Below are 14,871 nucleotides of genomic sequence, written 5' to 3'. Positions count from 1 at the left end.
ACTTAAATTAAAATTGGGCGGGCGGAGCTGCGTGCAACTAATAGTAAAGAATATATTATGACGACCTCGGTGGCGCAGTGGTTAAAGTGCTTGCTTCTGATCCGAGGGGTCCCGGGTTCGATCTCCGGTCGGGTCATGATGGAAAATGATCTTTTTCTGATTGGGCCGGGTCTTGGATTATTATCTATATATGTATTTGTTATAAAATATAGTATCGTTGAGTTAGTATCCGACAACACAAGTCTCGTTAAAATTTGGGGCTAGATCGATCTGTGTGATTTGTCCTAATATTTATTTATTAATATGGTACAGTACCTGTCCACGAGTGGGGTAGTGGGCTGTTGAGTTTCGCTGTCCAGCCTCGGCCGCCTCTGGGAGTGAGTCAGGATCTGCATCGCGAGCGACCGCACGAAGTCCGGAGGGCGGAGGCTGGTTTCGTTGTGGCTCTGGGAGATATAATATTTTATAGATGTTGCCTGCCCTTTTGCCCGAGCAAATTTTCCACGGAAACTGTTGATTTCCGGGATGAAATGTATATCCTTCTCCATACTTCAATTTACATGTATGCAAAATTTCAAGAAAATTGCTCGAGTAGATAGAGCGTGAAGAGGTAACAAACAAACTTCGCATTTATAATATTAATCGGCGTCTACACCAATATTGCCTAGTGACTTAGTTACTTTTACCTAAGCGAAATTCACGCAGGTGAAGCCGCGGTCAAAAGCTAGTTATTAACAAAAATATTACCACTTGACAAATAACTTCACGATACGCTATGACGCTTTATTAAAAAAATATTGTTTTTGCTGAAGCGAACAAAGTGCTGTTTTACCATCCTGACCTGCAAGAAATGTCTGGCCAGCAGTCGTCGGTTCAGCGCCCTCTGTTGCCTCGCTTGAGGACCTTGCCCGGGCTCGCTTAGTTCTTGACATAGTGCTGTTTTACCGCTACCAGCATCACCTGTCATGCAATAAAGATTTTATTAGAAAAATAAATGAAAAACGATCTTTTGTCGTGGTCATTACGTGGAATGATACATACAATTTTTTGACACTATTCTTAAGTGTAGTGGCTTGTAATGTAATAACATCATGAATTTTGAATACACGATTTTGAATACAATACGACCTCGGTGGCGCAATGGTAAGGTTCTTGCCACTGAACCAAGAGGTCCCGGGTTCGATCCTCGGTCGGGTCGTGATAAAAAATGATCTTTTTCTGATTGGCCCGGTCTCGGATATTTATCTATATATGTATTTGTTATAAAATATAGTATCGTTGAGTTAGTATTATTTTCCATAATGACCCGACCGGGGATCGAACCCAGGACCTCTCGGTTCAGTGGCAAGAACCTTACCACTGCGCCATCGAGGTCGTCAAATTTAGATCCAGCTGCATTGTTTCAGTCTATGAATTATGATGATACTAAATATATCTATTGTATCTATTAAATATATCTATTGTAATTATACATATTTTTTACAATTCTCTGACCTTGTCAACTACCCTATAATCATGTCTTATTTTTATTTGCGGTTGCCCAGTAGCTATGAGATAACTACATTTTAAATGGATACATGTAATTTAAAAAAAAATAGCATGACCCCGTGGCTTCGCGGCGTCACAGCTCCGAATAAAATTGGGAACACGCGGAGATGGGACATAGAGAGATCATAATTAGCTTCAGGCCATCACAAAATTACATCAGTCGTCCCCCATCATAACACTTCGCTTTCATTCTCATAATGTAATGAAAAATGTAAACACATTCAGTTTACATCATAAAGTATATCATCACAAAACCGATAAGCGATAACATACGACCCGCGAGTTAAACGATAAGAATATTTAAACATTATTTAAATATATTTACATGTCAGTAGCGGTTAAAACTATTAGTTGGTTAGACGTATTTAGCCATTTATTTAGTCTGTGCCAACGAAAATGTCTCAAAAAGTGATTAAGACTATAATTTCCACTTCTAAAACCTACAAACCCGTAGGCCCATACAGGTATTTAATTTTTACTTCACATACAGCATTTTTCTTCGAAGAAATGTTATTAATAATTAGGGTTCCTATAGAAATTCCTTTTCACCTGTACTGTAATTTGTACAGTCAACAGCACATCAAGTTACCCTGCATGAACCTATATGGTGCGGTAATAGCGGCGAGTTTGCAATTAATTTGGGTAGGTTGACGTGCAGCTGTTGACTGTACATGTATATTGATTTTTGATAGATAGACAGATGTACATCTATCTTTGCACCTGTACTTAATCTTGTACATTTGTTTTGTGTACACTTTTTTGATATAACAAATGGAATTACGGTACTGCAGGGATTTAGCAAGAGAAATAAGAACATAGAATGTGCCAGCTACTCTATCTATGGTTACCTAAATATTTTTCTTTATAAAAAAAAATATCATTTACTTTCACTTCCTTGGACCTTGGACTTTTTTGGAACTTGACCCATAGCCCTAGTCCTGTATTATCACACAACTAAGATAAGTTATCAACAATAATATTTATATTTGTCTTCGAAACTGGTATAGTACATACAGTACTTATTATACCGAAATTATATACCTTATGACGACCTCGGTGGCGAAGTGGTAAAGTGCTTGCCTCTGAACCGAGAGGTCCCGGGTTCGATCCCCGGTCGGTTCATGATGGAAAATGATATTTTTCTGATTGGCCCGGGTCTTGGATGTTTATCTATATATGTATTTGTTATAAAATATAGTATCATTGAGTTAGTATCCCATAACACAAGTATAGAACTTACTTTCGGGCTAGCTCAATATGTGTGATTTGTCCTAATATATTTATTTATTTAATTCCTACAAGAGCGGAGCTGGATTCTCATGCAAATGAAGTTGGTATCATCAATTTTCACCGTTTTCATCTACACACTGTATCACAGAGAAGAAACTTGCCACGTCCCTACAGTTCCCAATACATACATTATGTTATGAGGAGCATGACTTGATGGTGCACCAAGGGTCGGCCCCCATCGAGGAAACTCCTCAACGGTTTACTGTACGAACATGAGTTTTTGGTCACGCTAAGAATCAACCAACAACATCTCCAGACGACAATAAAATTTAATATCTAAAAATATATAGATTCGTACTCTATATATAAAGTACGAATACAACAAAAATTATAACATGTTATTCATTTCTCTTATAACCTGTCGTAATATCAATAATCTATACTCCGTTTTAAAGCGAAAGAACGACAAAAAAACACAGTTTAAATATACATAATTTTGTTTCAGTCAAGCAATATTAGCAGACAAAACGCTCTATGTCTCCGGGATACTAGGCGCGGATCCAAACGCTAAACTGGTCCCGGGCGGGGCGGGGCCACAGGCTAAACAGGCTTTGGACAATCTGACACATATCCTGGCTGCAGGTGGGGCGTCACTGGAGTCTGTTGTGAAGACTACTATATTGTTGGCGAATATTGATGATTTTGTCGAAGTGAACAAAATCTACGGGCAATGTAAGTATGGGTAATATATTTACTAGCTTTTTAACCGCGGCTTCGTCCGCTTAAATGCCCTCGGGACAGTGTTTTATTCGTATTGAAATGGGATTGAGATAGTTGAAATAAAATATCCATAGCGCATTTAAAATACACACAGCGCCATCTAGTGTTTTATAGCAAAGTTTATTTTCATTAGCATTTAGCGCCACCTATAATAGAATACAGGTTTTTCGAAAAATCCTACGGGAACAATAGTTTTTTCCGGTTGAAAGGTACTCTATGTCCTTCTCCATACCTTCGTTGGCAATTTTATATCTCGTCAATTTTATACGAGTTGATATCTGGTTATAATTCGTCATAATTCTTTTTAGACTATAGTCGCTTAACGATGGATTATAATATATCATATTTCTCGCAATTAGTCGTTTTAAAAAATAAAATTTAGGGAACTTTCCGTACACTTGCGTTGCCAAAATTGATAGATTCCAGAAACTCGCACTTGGGCGATGTTTTTTTTTTATTTCTATCTATGATATTACATATGTGAATAATTCGCAGACTTCACCAAGAATAACCCCGCGCGGTCCACATACCAAGTGGCCAAATTGCCCATGGGCGCCGCAGTGGAGATCGAAGCGATCGCCCTGAGCGGGGATCTCACCGTCACAGAAAAAAAAGACTAAACTCCCGCTATTAAAAATGACACGTGTTCCAGCCCTCTACAATCGGAACGTGGTGTGCAGAGTTAGAGAGAGAGAATTGATTTATGCTGAATTTCAAAAACACTTCCTCATGCAAGACCACCTACGATTGTAGACAAGAGGGGTTAGTGCGGGTTTGCATTTCACTTACACCACACCATCGAATCGATTCGAAGTGAGACGCAGCGAACAAATCACATTGCAGTGTGGTTGTCGTTGCGTCACAATGGCAAGAGGAATTCGATGGTGAAAAGCGAAATGCAAACCCGCACTAAGTCCAAAGGTCCGATTTTACCAAGGTATATTGGAAATATAAAATATAATATATCAAATGACTGAAACGGTGTATTTATTCTATCTCATCTTGTTACCATCGATGGTGTTTCCGGTTTTATCCGGGACTGTGACGACGCGAAGCCCTTGGTGAGCGTAAAAAATACTGTGATTTTATAATGTGATTTTACTACCTACCTGACGTCAATGCCTGCGTAAGTGGCCAAGTGCGGCATCTATGGTGGGCTATGAAGTGGTCATATTCTAAGGCGGAATCACAGAGAGACTTCACCAAGATCTCACTTCCTAAATGGCCAAGGCTAGCCCTTTCCCACTCAGGGGAGTAGGAACCTCGCCGTCACAGTACAAAAAAGACTAAAATCCCGATAATGATATGTATTTATTTAAATACCTACGAAATGTATTAATATGAAATGACCGTTGAAACTGTTTTATTAACTCTTAGAAATAAGAATAATTTTGTCCAATCTCCTTAGTGCGATGATGGCGCTAGTGTGCGTGTATGTAGCCCGCACGCGCACACTAGCGCCACCATCACAACTTTATCAAATTTCTTTTATTTCTTAGCAAAAAATAAAAATTATCTTGACAAATTATGTCGCACTGGATAAAGGATTTTATTAGAAAGTAATACAGTTTTCCATTATTCCATTACACAACTACACGGATTTTGTTGGCCACGGTATTAGATTTATTATACTGTGATTACATAGAAAAACCGTAATATTTTCTAATAACATCAATAACGCGTTCGACAAAGAACCAGCAACAACGAAAAGACCTTTCACACTTACCCAGTATAAGAGTCCCGCAGGTCTTGCTGGCTGGCCGCTGCTCCAAGCAATGGGCGATCTTCTGAAACGCCCACTCTCTGCAGTAGAAGCGACGTTTATCAGTAGATATGCTCTCAGTAACGCGATGGGAGGAAGTAGATTTTCTGACACGTGGCTCTTTCTCCGCCCGGGGTGCTAGCGGGCTTAGAGGGGTGCCTGGAATTATTTAAATCTTTACCACTATAATGCCAACTGCACACTGTCGCTGAACACATGCAGTTTTTTATGGGAACTACTGCAACTTTAGAGTTTCAAAATTGAATTGATTTTTATCCACCGAACTACTGCTAGTCGACCGGACTAACAACCGAACTACTACTAACAGATGGACGGGAATATGAACATTGCGTAGTATATATATATATATATATATATATATATATACCTTTTGACCATGTACTTTATTGTGTACTTACATGTTATATTACTGATAAAAAATTATACATAAATTTATATTTAAAAAATGGTAAGCCCTTCTGGCATAATAGGGACCAATACTGTTTGAATGAGTTTCTTTCGGCATTTCTTCTCAGCAGTGGTCGTTCCGAAATGCTAGTAGTTTGTAGCTTTGGTAAACATCATTTAATTTAGAATATGACGTGAAAAAGTGCCTGTGAAGGCCTAATTTCTGAATAAATGATTTGATTTTGATTTTGAGTGATTTTGCAATTTTTTTCGCAATGAAAATCTTGTGTAATAACATTTTGATATCACCGCGCATAAGTACTAGGAAGACATGAAGATCGCAGAAGTTTACCGTCAAGCTTATCCCTGTCTCGCTCTCGCTCCCGTCGGTGCTCCCTCGTGCTGTCTCGCTCCGGGAATCCTCGGTGCCGCTCTGTTGGGGTTCGCTCGTGGGTGCGTGGAGAAATCGCATCGTTTAGTGGCAAAGACCTGGAAATTTTAGCATTTCTTTGTTTTTAATTCAATTATAAGCAATTATGATCTCAGGCTTAGTTAAATTGTTAAATTTTGGGTTAAATGTATAGACTATTTTTATTAGGCGCCATTAATTTTTTTTTGTTTTGAACACTTTTATTAAATAGCGAAAACTTAAAAAATACCACAGGAGATTATGCTATACTAAAATAAAGTATTTTTTTTTAGTAGTAAACATTTCTATTATACAAAATGTAGTCACAATTTACAAGGATTTTGCTGACCACCGTTTTTTTTAGTAAATTGCGGCAACTGTGTCCAATAGTAAACTATAATACTGTCTAAGAAAATCTATCATTTAGTGCAAAACAATCTCCTGTATTTTTTACGTTTACACTAGTAATGGGGGCGCTAGTGTGCGGTTTGGCTCAGTATTAATAAGACCAGTTACAACGATAATAAAATAAATAAACTAATAAAAAATCTCACCTCAAATTGACCCTATGCTCCGCCTGCCTCACCGCCGAATGTCTATGCTGCTGTTGCCTCATGCTGACCTGGTTCTGCCTCAAATAAGCCTCAACTTTACTCTCCGTCGCGTCACTCCTATTCTGTGTCCTTCTAGATCTGCTGGTCTCATCTCTGGACCTCCTCGACTCTTTCTTCTCCGCCCTCTCCATTTTCACTTCGTTCGACATTTGAAAATTGCCGCCATTATTGAAATTCAACGGATCGAAGTCTGTTCGCGCCAAATTCTGCGCGCGATTCGTCACCTTCGAATTCTTCGCGCGGTACTGAGATTTTGGTACAATTTGACTATATATAGGGATATCGTTCGACATCTTAAACTAGCTTTGGTTAGAAAATATAGATTTAGAGGTAACGTTACCTTTTTTTTAAAATTTAACTGCTTTGGCTTTAGATTAATTGACACTATGACTACAGGAACCAGGGAGATTTATATAGGCCTTATTGTACGTAGCTGTGTTGGATTATCACAAAATTTGTATTAATTCAAGTCATTTTTATGAGCTGCACATTATTAAATTTGTTCTTAAACTATTATGTTTATCCATTTCTTTCGGAGGACACCATGGCTGAGAGTGATTTCTGTAACAAAAAAACATAATTATGTATTAATATTATGTCCTTTTACAAAGAACTAGTGGCCGTGCCGGCTTCGTTCGATAAATTACACACCTAAACCTTCCTTAGGGATCATATGTAAAGATATAAGAAGACTAATCCTAATATTTTAAATTCGTAAGTAAGTTGGTGTCAAGAGGTTCACGCTCTATCTACGTAACCAATCTTCTTGAAATTTTGCATACGCGTAGTTAGAAATATGGAGAAATGTACGCAGGGGAAGTCGCGGGCAAAAGCTAGTTCTCTATAGTATGTAAATATATAGAAGTTAATTCAAACCGGTAGTAAATAAATAAATAAATATTAGTAAGATAAATGAATTTTTATCTCAATACTTGGATCAGTATATGTGAATGTTTTCAATGCAGCCTTTGTACAGTAGGTACATTTAAGTTTAGCACTTCCTACCCTGGGAATAACACAAGATTAGTAGGCCTTTCAGGGATGGCTTTCAATGCCCTTTCACCCTTTTGTCGGCGGAGTTCCAAAGGGCCACCCATCAGACTTTTTTGAGAAAACGTAAAAGTTACCATCGGGTTTAGAGCGTGTGCTAAAAATAATGAAATTGAATCACGCTGTCTGAATACTCTGAATGTACACCAAGGGATTTTATTTTAATGAGACGATGATGATATGAAACTAAACGTTTGTTTATTGCACGAAAATAAACACATAAATTGACACAAGAAAGATAAATGTACTAAAGTGGACTTATCCCGTGTAGGAATCTCTTACAGTCAGCCAGCGATAGGTTGAGAGATTTTCTATTCTCAGATTTGTAAGAAGAAAATATACTTCTAAAATTCTGGATTTCAGCTAAAATACATATATAAATATATGTCGTACGAGTTTATTCAATTGAAAATATACAAAAATTCTACTTTACAGGTAGTATAGATTTTGAGCATATTACATATGATACTATCGATTCTATTAACGTTAATAATTAAAGATAAATATGGCCCTAATCGCGTCTCAGTTTCAGAAATCTTTACAAAAATTAAGTTTTTTAATTTATCCCATTAGAAATGTAAGGAAAAGCACATTTCGAGAAGTGCTCATTTTGTGACATGAGCTCATTTGGCAAAATGCACAATTAGCACTAAACCCGCTTCAAGTACGCGCATGCGCCTACCCACATCAAAACTAACAAAAAAACAAGAGTAACTTTTAAAATTTACTCTAGAACTTCCTGCAATTGTACGCAAGGAGGAAATCTATTATAAGGAAGAATCTAGTCTAATTGGTTTGATCAACATTAAACCTAACTACATAGAGTCAAGGTATATTTTAGATCAACAAACTTTTCTTGGAGGACTTTTATATTATTGTTTCCTTCACGGTGTATTGTGAAATCATTCACAATAGAGTTTTATTGTTGTAGATCTGAACAAACCATTAGAATATATCCGTTTATGCTAATTTGAGAGGTTAAATGTAAACACGGGCAGAATTTCATATATGGGTTGGATTATATTCTCATTCTTACAATCTGGGCACAGTGGCCCATAATTAGGTTTGGCCTCGAACACGCCAACGTCCCTGGTCCTCATTATAAAAAAAAAATGTTTTATAGAAAGTTTACTGTAGCTATTTCTGTTTTATTTACCCGTAGTTTACATCAATGTCAGTGTCAGCAATTGCTGACTTTTGTCGAATAATAAATATATATTCTTTTCAATAATATTTAAAAAAAAATTATGTTAAATAAAAAAATAAAAGGTTGTTCGCGAAAAATTAGAATGAGAAAAACATTTTTTCGTGTTTAATAATTTCACCAAACACGTGCTTAGCTCTGTGTGGTCTCGTAGGTACCTAGTGAATAAATTTATTTATATTGCACTTTTTGGAAAACCCCGGGCCGCAGCTAATAGCAGGTTTCAATACGTTGTTTTACGCCGGGGGTTAAAAACCGTAAAATTGTATTAGGGCACGCCCAGACAGCCTCTCAAATACCACTCCCCAACCCCTTGGGGGAGTCACGGCGGGTTAAAAATTAAACGAACAGATGACGTTACTAATTTAATATTCAGTGAGGCAGGCTGGCTGACTTGTAATGTACATTTTAAGGTCGATTTAAAGTGTAACAAAGGTAAAGTCATAAAGGGCCGACAATAATTTGTTCGTGTGGCGTGTGACGCGCCCTATAATTGGGCCACATTCATATTGTACCCGTTGCGGAAATTCGCAGGCGGAGAGCCATAGAGGAATATTTTATACAAATATTTGTTTTAGATAACAAATACCTAAGGCACAAATCACACAGACTGAGTAAGCCCCAAAGTAAGTTTGAGATTTGTGTTATGGGCAGGGCTCGGATACCCGATTCATTTTTTAAACCAATTCGAGCGCTTTGATTACATAATGTCAATTTTGACCTGACCGTAGACCTCCAGTGCAATAGTCCGTCATATTATGATCATTAAGTTGCAGAGGTTGTCGAAAAATTACAATTCCATAATAATCCATATTCCAGATTTACTGCCAAAAGTATGATAATTTTGTATTGAGACAAGTTTATTTGTTAGACAAATTAACTTCCGATATTCATTTCGCTACACCTTTTGAATGGCTGAACAGATTTTCATGAAACATGGCTATGGGATCATATAGAACACTCGGGATAAAATTATCTATGACACAAAAAAAAAACTAAACGAAAATCGGTTCATCCGTTTGGGAGCTACGATGACACAGACAGATACACAGACAGACAGGTTAACTTAAACACCCCTCTTTTTACGTCGGGGGTTAAAAAAGGATAAATTGTGAAATAGGGTGACCGCAGCCGGTGTTTGGGCAATGCGTGGGCCGAGTCCAAACTGTCCAATTTATCAACAGTGGGCCTGAACAAAGGTCGTTTACGCCTACCTTTGGAAAGTGCAAGGTTGGTCTCAGCTGGCGTACAGCACAGGGTTGTCCAAACAGTTGACGTCACTTAGTTATGGCTGTTTGTTTTGAATAATTTGTTTATTAAAGAAGAGAAGTTAGAAGCACAACTATCACAGACAGAACTTATAAATTCCATTTTACGCGATAAATAACTTTAATTGATGGAGATACACAACACTACATAATATAATATAATAACATACACACCATACATTCAATAGTCCACACGTTCTTGTCATTATTATTTAGTTTCTTGTTCTAAGTGTTATATATGGAAAACGTACAGAATAAGAATCTGTAATTGGCAGTAACATAAGAAAACAGATTAGATAAATTTTAAAATAGCTGTTGATTCTATGATAAACAAATAAAAAAAAACAAAATTTTATCACAATCTTTGCAGTTGAAGATTCGCGGTAGAGTACGCGTCCCGTTCTGGCAGTGTCGCCATGTAAGATAAAGTATATTTGTATAGCGTTTTATTTATTTATAAATTACACGCTTATTACGACGCGGCTAACCAATCACAATGCAGAATTGCGACACGACGACAACCACACCGTAACGTGATTGGTTAGTTGCGTCTCACTGCGAATTTACTCTCCACACTTTGACGACCTCGCTGGCGCAGTGGTAAAGTTCTTGCCACTGGACCGAGAGGTCCCGAGTTCGATCCCCGATCGGGTCATGATGGAAAATGATCTTTTTCTGATTGGCCCGGGTCTTGGATGTTTATCTATATATGTATTTGTTATGAAATATAGTATCGTTGAGTTAGTATCTCATAACACAAGTCTAGAACTTACTTTAGGGCTAGCTCAATCTGTGTGATTTGTCCTAGTATTTATTAATTAATTAACACTAAGCCCTATTTACTCCATTAATAAGTAGTAAGATTGCCAGCCCTATGCCTTAAGCCGCCTACACCAGCTCAGAACTCAGAAAGGTTTAAAAGATTACGACCCAGTCTAAATATAACGTGAGATTAGCGCCGACTGCTTCCCGGACATTTCTACAACTATTTGACACAATTAACCATAATGCTAAGCTGACCGTATTGAGATACGGATACGATGTTGGAGATCACTTTCTATGCTCCACACTATCGCGGGAAAGTTCGCGGAACTTTGACGGATTCGTCATACATTGCTGGTTTTTCATTGCGGTAAATAAAAGAACTCGTACAAACTACGCAATGTTCACGCAATCGCGTCGTTCGAAAATAGAGGATGAGATGAACGTATATATACCAGCCACACGTCCGTACAAAAAAGAAAACGTTTTTCTACCCCTAAATATTAACCGATCTTAGTGATTTCTTTGTATGTTATTCACACAATAACAGGCTAGGTTTATAGGATTACCTTTTTCTTTCAAAATTTGCAATAGATTCAAACTTATTGGCACCTGTAAATCATTATTTTTGGTGGGACGTTACTGACTAGATCTTGCTACTTACATTAACCTAAATTTAATTCCGTCAGCGTGAGGGACTATTTATATAAACCGTAATAATTGGTATAATGACAGTCAAAACTTGTGAGTACTTTTATAACCTGGGGGGCTACCGTGAAACACGTAACACGTCATTGCGTGAGTTACGTACACTCTTTTTTTTACACGATGCGTACATGATATGGAACAAGTTAATTTTGTAGACAAATTAAAAAACTTCCGACTTTCAATATTAATTTCGCTACAACTTTTGAACGGCTGAACAGATTTTGATGAAACATGGCAAGAACACTCGCGACAAAATTATCTATGACACAAAAAAGTCTAAACAAAAATCGGTTCATCCGTTTGGGTGCTACGTTAACACAGACAGATACACAGGCAGACACGTTAAACTTATAACACGCCTCTTTTTGCGTCGGGGGTTAAAAAAGTGCTACGTATTTGTACGTTTCATGGTTGGCGTTCTAGTAGCAAAAGTAATGAGACTAAATTGAATAGGAGTGGTTGCCTTGCAAAAAGCGCGGGAAATGAGCACCCTTACGAGGCATAACAGCATCGAGCGCCACCTCCTCATTCATTATGAATGCCTTTCAGAGATTCTCTCTTTATAGCCGCTGGTGAACAAAGAGGGGTTCTATAAAGACATACACGGGCTTGTTACAGGTAAACGTACCTAGTTTCATATATGTATACCACGTCCTACTAATATTATAATGTATTTGTTAATTTTTCACGCGAAATCTACGGGACGGATTGACATAAAATTTGGTACACGGGTTGAATGGTAGGCTGGAATAACACATAGGGTACTTTTTATACAGAAATTCGGAAACGGGAGTGATTCCCCGGGGCGCATCAAGTCATGCATAAACTGTCAAATTACGTAGGGAACAAATGTCTGACCATGCCGATTCTGTCTGGCAGAAGGGGCAAACATAACAAAAGCTGGCTGGCTTGATGTCGTCAAGGATGACTGACAGTCTGACAACATGGACGCCGAAAACCATGCGAAGTGGAGAAGAAAATCTAGTAAAGAGGACCCTGCTGGGTGGAAGAAAGACAAACACACTTTCACATTTATAATATTAGTACGCATAGTATACAGTATGGATATAACATAATATCATGCACATTGTCATTAAAAAATACGTGTGAATTATAATATGAAGTTGGTTTTTGCTATCATAACATCAACTACGATTCCGCTGTGTTTATAATCTAAATCTTTGCAGACCACAGTGCACCTTACACCATTGAAATTAAGATGTACTATCGCTTGACAACGTGAATATATTTATAGATGCATAACACATCATATGGAAAACATGTGCGGTAGTTACTCATAATACTGGATCGCGTCTTAGATCAATCAATACTTAGTATTTTATCTATTTCTGTCTATCTGTACGCTTTCAGTTTTGATGTAGTTTTATATTTTTTGTAGTAATAGTGATAAGGTAGTCGTAAAAAAAACATATCAGATTCAGTCAACGAAAAACTCTTGACACCACTTTTAACAATAAAACACTCGATAATAATAAATTCAATAAACGAGTAGGATTCGAACTTGCGATCTATCGGTTTACAGGGCGTCTTAACCACTGGACCACCACCATGGACCAAGTGTGGGTTTGCATTTCACTTCTCATTATCGAGTCGATTCGCAGTGAGACGCAGCAAACCAATCACATTGCGGCGTGGTTGTCGTCGCGTCACAATGGCGCACTGTGATTGGTTAGCTGCGTCTCAATCCGAATCGACTCGATAGTGAGAAGTGAAATTCAAGGACACACTCCTGTCTATACACTTTCGTGGACGCTTGACGAGACACAAAAGAAGTTTTGTTACGACTGCTATAGTGCGTCCGCGAAAGTGTTAAAACAATATAAATAACATTGACAGACATTAACGTCCACTTTTCTTGACAGAAACTTCACATTTGTCAAATCTTTTGACGTTATCCGTTATCGCGCGCTAATTTAAGACCGTACGTCTGTTTGTCAGTCCTGACCGCCTGAACTCTAGTTTGAAAGAATTAATTGCGTGTTTAAGTAAGTAGTTGGAATGTAGATATTGTAGTAATAAATATTATAATTAAGTACCAATTTTATGGACATGTACGTGTACGGATATTTTATAAAGACAAACTTAGATGCGAATGAACGTACATTGCTTTTCATTACTTCAAGGGATAAACCAGCAATGTAAGCCGAAACCGTCAAGTTCGGCGAACTGTTTGCGGATATTTAGTTATATTATGAATTTTAGTTTGGTTACCTCTCTTTACGCTTTATTTACGAATGGAGAAAGGACAAAGAGTACTTTTCATTCCGGAAACAAGTATATTTCCCGTGGAAAATACAACGGGCGGAGCCGCAAGTAAAAGTTAGATACTTAATAAAGACCGGTGCACACGGACCTGCCACTAGACTTGTTAAGCGACTTGAACTCTTAAAATCTCCTGTGTTGGCAATAAAGAATGTTTAGACAAACTTAAAATACTGCATCATTTCACAAAACCGTTGACAAAAAAAACACTGATCGAGGCGAAATAATAATCATAAGAATAGCAGTGTGACAATAACATAGTACCCCAGATACAAAACAAAACACACAACCAAAGATGCACGTCTAAAAATAGAGATATTTCAAAATATCGATTTCGATTCGAACAATCGTTGGTATCCGACATTCGGACAAATGAGAAGCGCCGCTTTTAGCGAGTGTTATGTAACGTAGTGCGGGATGGGAGTATCGATGAATTATCCTGTTATCGATATTTATATTTCCCTTATGGATAGATGAGAAAAACATCTTGATATTTCGGAGATAATACTAAGCTAGGTACAAATAAGGACTCTTCTTGTTATATAACTATATAAACGGGTAAAATTTTCGTTCTGCGGCCAGACACCAACATACTAAATATTATTTTACATATCAAGGAAATCAATCAAACTTTCCCATGGAACACATACAGGGTGATTTCTTGTACATTGGCATTCTTTTATATACATGCTCAGTTGAAAGTACCTACTGAACAATTTTTCATACGGAAGCAACCTTGAAATCGCGAAAAAACAATCAGCTGATCCATACATATTCCACAACTTAGATATATTTAATTATGTATAGATTTTTTCGCGATTTCGAAGTTACTCCCATACTAAAAG

General features: G+C 37.5%; 2 protein-coding genes across 6 annotated transcripts in view; one reads left to right on the top strand and one right to left on the bottom strand.

The window, feature by feature from the left end:
• The window catches only part of LOC128681708 (ankyrin repeat domain-containing protein 50-like), a 59,126-nt gene that overhangs the window by 35,203 nt on the left and 9,052 nt on the right, over nucleotides 1–14,871 (bottom strand). For 3 of the 5 annotated variants that reach the window (XM_053765819.1, XM_053765822.1, XM_053765821.1), the window contains exons 2-6: nucleotides 6,692–7,312; nucleotides 6,081–6,217; nucleotides 5,285–5,479; nucleotides 833–960; nucleotides 316–446 (exon numbers count right to left, since the gene is read on the bottom strand). In XM_053765819.1, coding sequence (XP_053621794.1) covers nucleotides 316–446; nucleotides 833–960; nucleotides 5,285–5,479; nucleotides 6,081–6,217; nucleotides 6,692–7,044 — 944 coding nt within the window. In that variant the 5' untranslated portion in view covers nucleotides 7,045–7,312. The remainder of the gene's footprint in view (nucleotides 1–315; nucleotides 447–832; nucleotides 961–5,284; nucleotides 5,480–6,080; nucleotides 6,218–6,691; nucleotides 7,313–14,871) is intronic. The other 2 variants (XM_053765820.1, XM_053765823.1) reach the window with 1 other exon arrangement.
• LOC128681709 (2-iminobutanoate/2-iminopropanoate deaminase-like) lies at nucleotides 1,860–4,537 on the top strand. The gene is made up of 3 exons (XM_053765824.2): nucleotides 1,860–2,012; nucleotides 3,284–3,510; nucleotides 4,054–4,537. Exons 1-3 carry the CDS (start codon nucleotides 1,945–1,947, stop codon nucleotides 4,176–4,178), a joined length of 420 nt encoding a protein of 139 aa, XP_053621799.1. The 5' UTR covers nucleotides 1,860–1,944; the 3' UTR covers nucleotides 4,179–4,537.

Source organism: Plodia interpunctella, chromosome 28 (genome assembly GCF_027563975.2).
Source record: "Plodia interpunctella isolate USDA-ARS_2022_Savannah chromosome 28, ilPloInte3.2, whole genome shotgun sequence".
NCBI classification, from domain to species: Eukaryota; Metazoa; Arthropoda; class Insecta; order Lepidoptera; family Pyralidae; genus Plodia; species Plodia interpunctella.
The sequence above is the reverse complement of the archived record's forward strand: the minus strand, read 5'-3'. Positions and strand labels throughout refer to the sequence as shown.

Excerpts from the sequence above, each read along its gene's own strand:
- LOC128681709 (XM_053765824.2), top strand. The coding sequence starts at position 1,945 with ATGTCTCAAAAAGTGATTAAGACTATAATTTCCACTTCTAAAACCTAC. Across the intron at positions 2,013-3,283 it reads AAACCCGTAGGCCCATACAG|TCAAGCAATATTAGCAGACA; the intron begins GTATTTAATTTT and ends ATTTTGTTTCAG. Across the intron at positions 3,511-4,053 it reads GAACAAAATCTACGGGCAAT|ACTTCACCAAGAATAACCCC; the intron begins GTAAGTATGGGT and ends AATAATTCGCAG.